The 14227-nt window shown below is 36.9% G+C and overlaps 1 protein-coding gene across 4 annotated transcripts in view; it reads left to right on the forward strand.

Annotated features, from left to right (window-relative positions):
• The first annotated feature begins 10824 nt into the window (after nucleotides 1-10824).
• The window catches only part of rtf2 (replication termination factor 2), a 30101-nt gene continuing 26698 nt past the window's right edge, over nucleotides 10825-14227 (forward strand). For 2 of the 4 annotated variants that reach the window (XM_042726661.1, XM_042726664.1), the window contains exons 1-3: nucleotides 10826-11003; nucleotides 11797-11891; nucleotides 12475-12568. In XM_042726661.1, the coding sequence (XP_042582595.1) occupies nucleotides 10935-11003; nucleotides 11797-11891; nucleotides 12475-12568 (258 nt within the window). In that variant the 5' untranslated portion in view covers nucleotides 10826-10934. Of the gene's footprint in view, nucleotides 11004-11796; nucleotides 11892-12474; nucleotides 12569-14227 lie in introns of all 4 variants that reach the window. The other 2 variants (XM_042726663.1, XM_042726662.1) reach the window with 2 other exon arrangements.

Genomic DNA, 14227 nt, shown 5'->3' on the forward strand with positions numbered 1-14227 from the left:
TTCTTCAGAAGGGAGAAGGAAAGGTGTGTGCATGTGTGTGTGTGTGTGTGTGTGTGTGTGTGTGTGTGTGTGTGTGTTCAAAACCCCTGAGTGAATAATGACGTGTGTGGTAACATGACATTCATGATTTGCAAATCACTTCACACTTACGGACCATTAAAGCTCTGAAAAAGCTCAGTATGTTGGACTGCTATAGCTGCGTTTGACTGGCAGGACTAAGCGCTGTTGATCTCGTAGCAGCCCACAGACAACTTATATCACTTTCTGACAACCCAGTAGTCACTGCTTGAGTTTGTTTGTTTGTTTGTTTATTGTTCTGTTGTTTATTTTATTATTCTTTTGTTAATTTATTTTATTTTTTTACTGATATTTTCTTAACAAGTGAATTCAGGGAGGTCCTGAAAATGAATTTGCTGCCATTTTTATTATTATTTTCCCTTAAATGTGTCAGGGTTAACACCCAATGCAGTAATATATTTACTTTTATTCCAAACTTCATTAGTTTATTTGATTTAATATAGTTTTATTTTATTTTATTGTAATGCCATACTTTAGGCTGACTTTCTGTGATGAATTCATATTTTGGTAGGTAATATTTTGTTGTTTGAGAGTGAATCCTGGGAGGTCCTGAAATTGAATTTGCTGCCGTCTATGTTTTTCCTTATTTTTGTTCTCTGAAATGTGTCAGCGTTAACACCCAGTGCAGTAATGTTTTTTTTTTTTTTCTCCAAAACCCTTAGTTTGAATTAGATCCTGTATAACATTACATTAGATCCTGCATAACAAAGCAGGGCTAAGTTAAAAAAAAATGTTATTTTTATTTCTTTAAACTTCTTAGCTTTTTTATTTTATTTTAAATCTTACTGGATTGAATTTGATGTTGTTACTGGATAACAAGGCTACAATCAGTCAATCAATAAATAATTTCTATTTAAATAAATGCAACAAGAAAAAAAGTATTTGTATTATTGTATTGTTATTTATTTTATCATTAGTTGTTTTTTTAAACCTCAGTTTGAATGTGATACTGTTCCTGAGTACAAACAAACAAACAAACAATACATTTTTAAAAAAGTAATGTCTGTTTTATCTGTCAGCTGCTCCAATATCTTCTCTCTCCTCTCCAGCAGCTCTTCTTATCTGTTGTAATGAAGCCGTCCGCGGGGCAAGCGAGCACAGGCCTGACCTCCAGCGATCCCTCCTCACCTCATCAAGATCTCACTCATCTGGAGCAACAGCCGCCCCTGGCCAGCACAGGTGAACTGCTTAAATCAGCTTTTACAGACTGATGACTAACCAGCCAAGATGAATGGTGTGGGAAAGTGAGAGGACGTGACATTTATAGGCTCAAAGGCCCGAGCGCTCCAGAAAGAAAACAGAAAGAGGAGGAGGGGAAATATGAAAAACCTGAGCGGATTGTGAATGTGGGAGCAGTAAAATGTGAAGTGTACTGTGAATCTGAACTGATGTCCACCTTGTGGCCGTTTTCAAAAGATTGCTTACAGGTTGCTCTTTTCTTAATGGCTTAATTTAACTTTGTCTGAAAAGTTATAAAACTAAAGTCATGCAAATTCTTTGTACAAATATAAACTGATACAAACGAGTCAATAGTTGTCATACAGTAAGAAAATTGAGAAGCTCAGATCATTTGATCTTAATGAGAGAAGAATTTAATGAGAAATGTGAAAGTTCATTTCGAAAGTTGAAAGTTGAAAATTGACACACATACATGCACTGTAAATAAAAGCATAATGTTGTTTATTGTGATATTTTATTTTTGGAAAAATTTGTTTTTTTATTATATTCTATATATTTATAGAAGCTTGTTTCCATCATGTGATACAGTTTAAAGAGAAAAAAGTCAGAATGGCAAGATATAAACGCAGGATTGCTTGTATATAAAAGATATAAATTGCAATTACCATTTTTAATTTTAATTTAAAATTTGTATCTAACAATTCTGTCTTTTTTTAATTTTTTACTTTATTTATTCATTCATTCATTCCATATCAGAAAAAAAAAAAAAAAAAAAAAAAAACAGAAATGCGAGAAATAAGCTGAGAATTCAGAGAAAAAAAGTCAAAATTATAAAAATAAAAAAAAAGACCTTAGAACTTGCAGCTTATCCCATGGTGGAAATGAGCTTCTATAGCACTTAAATCTGCAAATATAAATATAAAATTAATTAAATACTGATAAGGACAATAAAGTCTAGTTCCTTGTCACTGTTGCTTTTGGCTTTGGCTTTTTCATTAGCTATAAGACTGTAAAACACTGTCTTCTTTTTATTTACATTTCTTTCAGTCTTCTTTATTTTTCCATTTTCTATTCTATTTTTCTAAGCTATTTTCTAAGCGAAGTGCTAAATAAATAAATTGATTTGACACAATAAAAGCCAACAAACACCAAGTTTTATTGGATTAGTGTGTTGATCCCGTTAGTGTCTTTTGGGGGAGAAAAGTGTTTGCCAACTTTCTTTCTTTACCAACCAACTAACTATGTTGGAATAGCCTGTTTTAATGAGGAAACTATCATAACACATTATGGTTGGACATAAAGGGCATAAGACAAAGACTAATCTTGTATTTTCCCCTGAAAATGCATTCAGCATTTTATAAAAAGACTGTTGACAGTATATGTATACATATGCATCATGGTATTGTACTTGTTTCTCTCTCTCAGTTCTAGACTGGCTGCTACTGATGATGATCTTTCTCGTGTGAGCTACTCTCTACTCTGCTAATTTATTGACAGCCTTTAAAAATATTTACCCATACACTTCCTCTTCCCAGTGGGCGCCTGGCCCATAATACTCCTGCCCCTTTATTAGATCATTTGTCAAAACCCAGAGCTCTTTACTTGTCTTCTCTTTTTTTCTGGCTCCTCCTTCCTGCTCCTCTTCTCTCCTGTCCTGTCCTGTCTTCTCTTCTCTTCTCTTCTCTTCTCTTCTCTTCTCTTCTCTTCTCCTGTCCTGTCCTGTCCTGTCCTGTCCTCTCCTCTCCTCTCCTCTCCTCTCCTGTCCTGTCCTGTCCTGTCCCTCCTCCTCTCTTCTCCTGTCCTGTCCTGTCCTGTCCTCTCCTGTCCTATCCTGTCCTCTCCTCTCCTCTCCTCTCCTGTCCTCTCTTGTCCTCTCCTCTCCTCTCCTCTCCTATCCTCTCCTGTCCTCTCCTGTCCTCTCCTGTCCTGTCCTGTCCTGTCCTGTCCTGTCCTGTCCTGTCCTGTCCGGTCCGGTCCGGGTCCTGTCCTGTCCTGTACCTGTTCCTGTCTTCTCTTCTCTTCTCTTCTCTTCTCTTCTCTTCTCTTCTCTTCTCTTCTCTTCTCTTCTTTTCTCTTCTCCTGTCCTGTCCTGTCCTGTCCTCTCCTGTCCTCTCCTGTCCTGTCCTTTCCTGTCTTCTCCTCTCCTGTCCTGTCCTGTCCTGTCCTGTCCTGTCCTGTCCTGTCCTCTCTTCTCTTCTCTTCTCTTCTCTTCTCTTCTCTTCTCTTCTCTCTCTTCTCCTGTCCTTCCTCTCCGCTCCTCTCCTCTCCTCTCATTTCCTCTCCTCTCCTCTCCTCTCCTTTCTGTCCTGTCCTGTCCTGTCCTGTCCTTTCCTCTCCTCTCCTCTCCTCTCCTCTCCTCTCCTCTCCTCTCCTGTCCTGTCCTGTCCTGTCATCTCATCTCCTCTCCTCTCCTCTCCCATCCTCTCCTCTCCTCTCCTCTCCTCTCCTCTCCTCTCCTGTCCTGTCCTTTCTTCTCCTCTCCTCTCCTCTCCTGTCCTGTCCTGTCCTCTCCTCTCCTCTCCTGTCCTTTCTTCTCCTCTCCTCTCCTCTCCTCTCCTCTCCTCTCCTCTCCTCTCCTCTCCTCTCCTCTCCTCTCCTCTCCTCTCCTCTCCTCTCTCTTCTCCTGTCCTGTCCTGTCCTGTCCTGTCCTGTCCTTTCCTCTCCTCTCCTCTCCTCTCCTCTCCTCTCCTGTCCTGTCCTGTCCTGTCCTGTCCTCTCCTCTCCTCTCCTCTCCTTTGTCTTTTCTTTTTTGTGCCTTTCTTTTCTTCTCTTCTCCTCTCCTCTCCTCTCCTCTCCTCTGTCCTGTCCTGTGAGAGAGCTGTTGTGTAATGGCAGTTTAACTCCTGCCTCCTTCTCCTTTTAAAGGAAACATTTACAGCTGATTAGTCTGTGCCGTAAAGACAGAGCTGGTCCTGAGAGGAACGCACCGAAACGTTTCTGCAAGACTAGACGCTCAACGTTATGAGAAACACATGGAAAGAAAGAAAGACATGAGGCTGTGCTTCAAAACCTATAGAGAACTGTCTAACTAGGCAGCTACACAGATGGTGCCTTATAAGAAAAAAAAAAAAAAAACATGACAAGAAAAATTAGGTCTTTTGTGACGTCTTTCTTAAACACTGCAAAACAAACAAACAAATATTATTTTTAAATATCAATCAGCATTTTTATGAGCATATAAATTTGTTTTGCATTCAAATTTTTCTTACCCACTTGCATAAAGTTTGTTAAATTTATCTGTTAAATTTATCTGAAAATGAATTTTGGTTTTGCATTTTAATTTTATCTTTTTATATTTTATTAATTTAATATTTTAAAGAGTTAAAATAAATGTAAAATTTTTCAACAATGTTGTTTTATTATTTTAAATTGTGATTAACACTATCACAAATGTATTATTATTATTATTATTTCAGTGAAAATGCAGAGCTCATGGCACAAGATGTGACACACTCACCAAAAATTAGGATTTGATGGATGTGCAGGCCAACCTACAATTAAAAACTTGCTCAGATGAAAAAATGAACATTTATGCCAGCACCCTCTTAAGGCAGCAAGGCAGCTTACTGAGTTGTGGAACAAAATGATGGTTTCATTTGTTCAAGACACCACAGTAAGTGTGAGTGTGATACACAACATCTAAACCACATGCACGTCTCAAACAAGTGTCTTTCCCAACACTTCGCATATAATGCCGTCCATGTTCATCCATCTGGCAAACGCACACCCGAAAACTCCCAGAATAGAGAATTTCCCTCTCAGTCTGAGAGCTGAATGTGGAAAAGCTCATTGATATGCAGAAGCATGCGGCTCAGACAGGGAGTGCTGTTATTATTGGGGCACGTGGAGAGGAGGTCTGGCACAGGCTTCCACACACCAGCGGCTCTGCGCATGTCCACCACACTCACAAACACACACTCACCCACCCCAGCCACAGGTATGTCCCCGGCCTGGTGGGTAACCCTGCCTGGCCAAAGAGCTGTCAGAAGCCCTCCTCTCTCCCATCAGCCTAACTAGAGTGGAAAAGGCCTGAGCGGCCGGTGAGGAGTGGGGGGTTGAATGGGTTTCCCTCTGTATTTCAGGCTTCAGGCGCCCTTTATTAGCCAATTACGGATACACCACTGCAATGGAAAGAGCGCTTTTGCAAAGACAGATGAATTACGTTTTTGTCTTGATGAGGGAAAATTGGTGTGGGCGTGCATCATCCGTAGGGGTATCATATTTCCTGGAAATGTCTGTTGTTGGTGTTCCCATTTTGGTGATACAAAATTATCTGGAAAACTTAAACGACTTGACTACGTTACCCACAATGCACCAAGATCCAGTGGATGGTGCATGCTTTGCAAGCATGAATTTCTAATTGAGATGGTGCACATTTTTAGGATCTAGAGAAAATATGAACTTTGCAAAAGTGAGCTATGAGGGTGGAATGATGTTTGACGTCTCTTTTTCCCCCCAAACCTTGGAAACTTGGAGAAATGTGTGACAATGTCTCTTTATTGTTCTTATTGATTTCTTAAGGCAATACTCTACATGCTATGGAAGCCCGTTTCGACTTTTTATCTCACGATTGTGACTTATTTTCTCTCATTTGTAAGTTTGCATTTCGTAATTTTGACATTTTTCTTGCAACTGCGTGTTTATATCTTGAAATTCTGACATTTTTCTCGCAATTGCTTGTTTGCAAGTTAAAAAAGTTAAATTTAGAGGGAAAAAAATAAATATCTCAACAAAACGAACAAAATGAAACAAGAACTTTATTCAATGTACAGATTTCTGTTCTGGAAATGTATGCAAATGTATGCATATTGAATTATGTAATGGCTCATTTGCATACTTTTGGGAAACAAACATATGAAGGAATATACTGGAAAATATAATGCACTAAATTAAAGAATACATTTCCTTATATGGGAAACTAGAGCTTATATATTTTAAATAATTTTATACACACAGAGGACCATATTTTATCACATGTACAGTATATTGTGAAGTGGATATAACATAAAAGGCATTGTGATATAAAAGTAAATATGTTGTTACATATTTTTCAATATATGAAAAGTGGCAATTCCTTATGTACAGTATTATTCAATTTATTGTAATACATTAAAACAATATATTATTCTATATATTTTCAATATACATTAAATGATGTAATTTACTGATATTTTATATAAACCAGTGATATTTTGGTCTTTAGATATGGCACAGGCTTTTTAAATTAAATGAAGTCTGTTGGAGATTTATGTCATACACATTAGTAATCACTAATATTAATTGTAAATGATTCACAGGAAATTGAGTCATGTAGTAATGAGCACATTCTGGAGCAAATTACAGTGACTGCAGTTTAATGACCTCCTCAAAAGTCCACAAATATGTTATAATTTACCATAATAACAGACAAATTTGCTCTGTACTTTTATTATCCAGGTGCATTCAGAAGAAATAAGGCGCAGAAAGTCTCTCGTTTTCAAAGTGTCTGCTGTGAAATGCACATGGCCCTCCATATTTTAAAGGACTACTTCTTGAAACCTAATCAAGATATGCTTTCCCCTCCCTGAGCGCACTATGAGGCTTATTATTTTAACCCTAAATGCGCTGTATGATTTCTATACCGTATCTACCGGCCAAGATTTCTTAGCGCCCTGCTTATGCGTAAAAAAAAAATAAAAAAATCAACATTCCTCTGGGTTCCCGATTTTGGGCTGCTCGAAGCAGCAGAAGACTCGTGGAGTCAGGATGGGATCCAGCCAGTACAAACACAGCGATGCCTGGCCAATTAGACATGCTAAATGCATTTGATTCAGTGCCCTGTGAACCCTGATGTGTTCAATTAAACACGCCTCATCTCAATGCGCCCGTTCAACCTGATTAAGCTGAACGCTTCAGTGGCACGAATGGAGTTTCTCGATTCTCTTGAAAGTAACTTTGCTTGATAATATGGAGCTTTAGGCTCACTCAAATTAGGTTTTCTTGTAATATAAAAGAGTTCTGATTTTTACTTGTATAATTGGACATATCTAAGAGTTAAACAGGATATTCATTGAGACAAAAAGTAGCCTGAAGTCGATTTTATCTGCTTAACTTTTAGCTTTTTTTACCACTGCTGATAAATGAAATTATTTTGCACTAAAAAGAATTTCTCTGTTGAAAGCCATTCACATGTAGCCCTGTATAAATACTCATATTTTTGGTTTTGCATGCAACATGTAATTCACATTGTCATTATATTACAGTAGATGTTTCACCACTGACCATTTTTACTCTCCAGCCTTTGTTGAAGAGTTCACAGAACTGATAACAATGATTTCTTCAGAGTTTGACTGTTTTGCTATTGAAGGGGATTTTAATATTCACATAGATAATTTAGAAATCAAAACTACAAAAGAAATCATAACAGTTTTAAACACTTTTGACCTGATTCAGCATGTGCATGGAGCCACACACAATCGTGGACACACTCTAGATTTACTCATCAGTCGGGGTCTATACATTTCATCCATTGTTATTAAGAATAGCACTATCTGATCACTTCTGTATTTTCTTTGATATATTGATCTCTGCTACCAATGAATCTAGTTCTATCTCTGTCAGAAAGAGATGCATTAACGAGAACACTAGTGTGCTATTTATTAAGGCTATATCTTTAACACCAAGCATTTCTGCAGTTGATCTTCTCCTTGATTCATTTAACTCAAAAGTTAAGAATGTTATTGACTATATTGCTCCTGTAAAAGTCAGTAAGAAGATTGGCAGACAAAAGTCACCTTGGAGAAAATCAATAGCAGTTCAGAGTATGAAAAGAAAATGCAGAAAATCTGAGCGGATGTGGCTGAAGTCGAACCTATAAATTTACTATAGCATCTATAAAGACAGCCTTCATGCTTTCAATGTGGAACTAGTCACAGCTAGACAGACCTCCTTCTCAAACTTTATAAACAGTAACTTAAACAACATTCACACTCTTTTTGCTACTTTTGAGAGACTGACAAACAAACAAACAAACAAAAAGACTTACTAACCACAAACATTTTAGTGTAAAGGCCTATTTGACATAAACATCTTTATGTTTCACTACTGACCAGTTGCTTGAAATAGACTGCAAAAAGTTCTAATATGGAGTGATCAGTCACATGATGCATTACAGTTCAGGTGATTGGCTCAAAAGAATCTGCCATTGAGATTAATTGGGATTCATTTCCAGGTATATTAGAATTCCTTGGATCCATAGCATCATCTGAAAAGTGAAATTATTATGCCTTGATAAAAGATTACTCAAACATTTTTTTTTTTTTTAATCTTTGGAATAACATGCACAGCAAAACAAGGAACATGCCTAAGAAAGTGCATGAGGTCAGTTTTCATTTCATGTTGACTTCGAGCTAAACTCAATTTGAAGGGTAAATGTAGTGGCAATTAAATTGAGATAAATGGCTGTACTTTTCCGAGCGCGCTCAGACGTGAGTCTAAGAGAGTGAAATTGTTTATTACAGCTTGAGAGCGCAAGGAAAACGCATATGGATCCGCACCACTGTGTTGAAAGACACTTTAAAGTATTTGAAAGAGTGTACTAACAGATTAGAGCACTCCTTGATCTAATGAAAATCCATATTGCAAAACATTTAGCCATGAGAGAGGCATACATAATCTAATAAGACACTTAACACAATTTCTGAATTACTGGTAGAGCAAATAGATAATGGAGATGAACTATATGGGCCTTACTTGATAATGTCAAATATAATGAAAAATTCACCCATGCATATTCTCATATTCATTATTATTACACCTCATATTAGAAATGTAAACACACACTGTCATTAACACTGACTTAACCATGTCCATTGTTTTACACCATGCACTGTAATAAATTACACAGCCACAGTCGTACTTTACATACCGCTGCACAAACTAATGGTCACTCTGATGTGCACGTCAATGTTAAACCAATCAGTCGTTCCTGAAGGCACAGGAAATAGACTTTATTAGCACTCACCTCCTCTCCTAAGACAACTTTTAGCTCTCATCCACACAATTAGACTAAGTGGCCTGTCACTGACCATTTCAATTCATATTCATTGTCCGCAGCATCAGAATTGCCATGAAAATGCTGGATGTCCAACTGCGTCTGGCCATACACTCATAAGGAGACGGTCAAGCCATTCCTAAAACACATCCCTTAGTTAAAAGGGACGAAATAGGCAACTTAAAGGGGTCATCGTATGCCCAATTTCCACAAGTTGATATGATTCTCTAGGGTCTTAATGAAAAGTCTATAACATGCTTTTTGTTAAAATTTCTTAATGGTAGCCTAAAAACACCCTTTTTATCTTGTCCAAATCAGCTCTGTTCTGTTGCATGTTCCTTTAAATGCTAATGAGCTCTGCTCACCCCGCCCCTCTCTTCTGTGGGGTGAAGAGCCTTTAGTGGTTGTGTACACACACACACACACACACACACACACACACACACACACATTTATGTCCAAACAACATGTAAAAGTGAATATCGCATCCGATGACCCCTTTACCATGCATTAATAGCATTTTTCAAGCTTGTTGTTGCACAAATTTCTCTTACAAAAGGTACTGTGGTGGTTATTTACTGTACACACACACACACACACACACACACACACACACACACACACACACAGACACACAAAAGAACAAAAGGCAGCATGGTATTACTTTTTTTTTTTTTTACAGTAATATTAGATGAAAAAAGTTTGCTACTGAATGAATACCATACTCATTTTAGCAGAGTACATGCTCATAAAACATGGTATTACCATGGTACACAGGTACAAAATACAGAAAAAGTAATACCATGCTGCCTTTTGTTCTTTTGTGTGTCTGTGTGTGTGTGTGTGTGTGTGTGTGTGTGTGTGTGTGTGTGTGTGTGTGTGTGTGTGTGTACAGTAAATAACCACCACAATACTTTGTAAGGGCATCTAAATAACAAAGAAGATTCAGATATATACCATGTTTTTAGACATGAAGCCTACCTTTTCAGCAAAGAATGTTCTGCTACGTTATTTCGGAATGCTCTCTATGCATTTATAAATGTTTAAATAATGCTTAAAGACAACATTAAGGGGAACATTCCATTTGGTTTTTCAAACATTATGGGAATTGCTTTTGAATGTTCTCTAAAACATATTTGAGGAATGTCTTACTAAAATGTCTCAGAAAAACGTTCCATAAACAATATATAGCCTAGTTTGTGTAATAACGTTTTGAGGTTATTATTAAAGTAAATGCACGTTCTGTTTACGTTACTGGCGTTCGGAATGAAATGAGTTTTGTGTCAGGATGAATAACTAAAGAACAATATTTCTGAAAATGTATCATTTTTGGCTCCAAAATGTAGTCATTTAAATGTTTGTGAATTCAACCATCCATCACTTCAGTCATCTTGCAGCGTTAAAACCTTAAAACCTGTTTTTATACAGTCTATGGTTAAAACGCAGTATGGATCGCCATCTAGTGGCTCGCGCTAAAACAGCATCGAACTGAGATGTAATGTTTAAACCGCCCTCTAGGCGGCGGCATCTGAAAAAGAACCGCAAACTCACCGCTGACGCTCTTCGCCGAAGTTCCTTGGTTGTTTACAGTTCTGCCCTTTAGCTTCAGCTTAAGTTCTCGAACCGTTTAAATCGTATTTCCAGCATGGGATGCGACGGTGGAACCATTCCTAAAAGACACGAACTGGTTAAAGGACCGAAAAAGGTTGAAAAGGTAAAGACGTCGCGCTAAACGCTCGATTAGCGTCATAAACCTTATGAAATTAGCATGTAGCGTCTTAGCATGTCATTAGCTCGTGAGTTTAACATTAGTTTTTTCTTCAGCCGCTGTAGAATTTCAATAAACTAAGTATGGTTCAATGTGTCTTAAATAAACCTTTATTTTCTAGACATAAAAATACTGCAGTACTTGGAAATACACGTTTGGTAACGCTACTGAAATTCATAAACCATGGTGTTTACATAGTACACTATGCTAAATGGTGTTTATATCATTGTTCATGAATTTCAGTACCATGGCATATTTCAAAATATCACAGTATTACCATCTTTACCATTCTTTTGAATGTATTACAGTGTCACGGTGTGTGAGCGACATCAGCGCCCTCCTAAATATTGAACTATTTTGATTTCATTTATTTGCATATTCATAAACCCTCTCATACCCTTTGTGAGGGTTTACGAATATGCAAATAAATGTTACACAAAAAAAAATAAACGCACACAACTAAAATGTATTTCATGTTAAATATATAAATAATATAATATATTATATATATTATATAATATATAATAAATATATAATAATCTCTCTCTCTCTCTCTCTCTATATATATATAGCGCTTTCAGTTATTGCTGTTTATACAAAAATGTGATGCATTCATATAAATATATATATATATATATAATTTTATATATATATATATATTTTTTTTTTTTTTGTAGGACCCTCATAAACCAGACATTTATTGTTGTGGTTAATAAATCTGAACGTTTTTGTCCTACAGGTTGATAAAAACGCAGAACTTGCTGCCAAATGGAAGTACTGTGCGTTGAGTCAGGAGAAGCTGAAGCGGCCCATAGTCGCCTGTGAGCTGGGCAGGTATGTTACTCAATTATGTTCATGTTTTTGCTTATAAAGGTAATATACAGCTAGCTAAAGCAGTTGTTATTTATCTATTTAGTAAGTGACCATATGATAAGCAGGATCAGTGCAACATAATTAGGCTGGAATTATGTTTATTTTGACCGATAATGACTTTCTGCCTTACATAACCTCTGTTCTGAAGAGTTACCATTATCATTGCATAACAGCCGAGCATTGTTAAACTGTGGCATCTGCAGTAAGATCAGACTAACCACCATGAATGGATCCTCACGAAAAAGCTCCACAGTTTTCAATAGAATTTGAATTTTTTTGAATAAGCGTCTTTCAGCGACCGATAAGTGTGTTGAATAGGCAGCTCTGGCTGGGCATTTTTTACCATATTTAAATCCATTCTGCTGACTTTTACTCAATGATGCATGAATCATTGTGAAAAATTATGGTTTTAAAATTAGGAAAACTATTTAATCTGTATTAAAAATTATTATTCCCATAGTCCCTGTATTATTTAGTGTTGTTATATAGTGAAGCCATGGTGCATTTTGCAGTATCTGGTTAAAAATATTTTTTCTACTACCAGAGTGTATAATAAAGATGCGATCATTGAGTACTTGTTGGATAAATCAGCGGAGAGGCCGAATTCCGAGGTTGTTGCACACATCCGTAGCATCAAGGTTAGTAAACACCGACAAGTGATCATAATCACATTAAAATATGTGGCTTGTGCTGAGTGAAAAAAAAAAAAAATTACTTCATGTAAACGGGAGTGAAATGTTTACTTATGTCATGTAAATATCTAACTGCAATTAAGTCTTCTGATTATTTGAAATAATCACTTTATCGGTGCACATGTAAATGTAGTCACTGAGATACTGTCATAGTTTTTATTAATGCTTTGCATTTTTATTTTTATTTTTTTTATATTTTATTTTTTTAATGTCTTTTAGATTTGATTTTTTTTTTTTTTTTTTACAAACCCGATTTCAAAAAAGTTGGGACACTGTACAAATTGTGAGTAAAAAAGGAATAGAATAATTTACAAATCTCATAAACTTATATTTTATTCACAATAGAATATAGATAACATATCTAATGTTGAAAGTGAGACATTTTGAAATGTCATGCCAAATATCGGCTCATTTTGGATTTCATGAGAGCTACACATTCCAAAAAAGTTGGGACAGGTAGCAATAAGAGGCTGGAAAAGTTAAATGTACATATAAGGAACAGCTGGAGGACCAATTTGCAACTTATTAGGTCAATTGGCAACATGATTGGGTATAAAAAGAGCCTCTCAGAGTGGCAGTGTCTCTCAGAACTTAAGATGGGCAGAGGATCACCAATTCCCCCAATGCTGCGCCGAAAAATAGTGGAGCAATATCAGAAAGGAATTTCTCGGAGAAAAATTGCAAAGAGTTTAGCTTTATATTCATATAAAGTTGGTAATGTTATCCATAGATTCAGAGAATCTGGAACAATCTCTGTGCGTAAGGGTCAAGGCCCGGAAAACCATACTGGATGCTCGTGATCTTCAGGCACTTAGACGGCACTGCATCACATACAGGAATGCTACTGTAATGGAAATCACAACATTGGCTCAGGAATACTCCCAGAAAACATTGTCAGTGAACACAATCCACCGTGCCATTCGCCGTTGCCGGCTAAAACTCTATAGGTCAAAAAAGAAGTCATATCTAAACATGATCCAGAAGCGCAGGCGTTTTCTCTGGGCCAAGGCTCATTTAAAATGGACTGTGGCAAAGTGGAAAACTGTTCTGTGGTCAGACGAATCAAAATTTGAAGTTCTTTATGGAAAACTGGGACGCCAGGTCATCCGGACTAAAGAGAACAAGGTCAACCCAAGTTGTTATCAGCGCTCAGTTCAGAAGCCTGCATCTCTGATGGTACGGGGTTGCATGAGTGTGTGTGGCATGGGCAGCTTACACATCTGGAAAGGCACCATCAATGCTGAAAGGTATAGCCAAGTTCTAGAACAACATATGCTCCCATCCAGACGTCGTCTCTTTCAGGGAAGACCTTGCATTTTCCAACATGACAATGCCAGACCACATACTGCATCAATATAAAAAGAAGAGGGGATGCCACACAGTGGTAAACATGGCCTTGTCCCAACTTTTTTGAGATGTGTTGATGCCATGAAATTTAAAATCAACTTATTTTTCCCTTAAAATTATACTTTTTCTAAGTTTAAACATTTGTTATGTCATCTATGTTGTATTCTGAATAAAATATTGAAATTTGAAACTTCCACATCATTGCATTCTGTTTTTATTCACAATTTGTAAAGTGTCCCAACTTTTTTGGAATCGGGT

The sequence above is a fragment of the Cyprinus carpio genome, chromosome B6 (genome assembly GCF_018340385.1).
Source record: "Cyprinus carpio isolate SPL01 chromosome B6, ASM1834038v1, whole genome shotgun sequence".
NCBI lineage: Eukaryota > Metazoa > Chordata > Actinopteri > Cypriniformes > Cyprinidae > Cyprinus > Cyprinus carpio.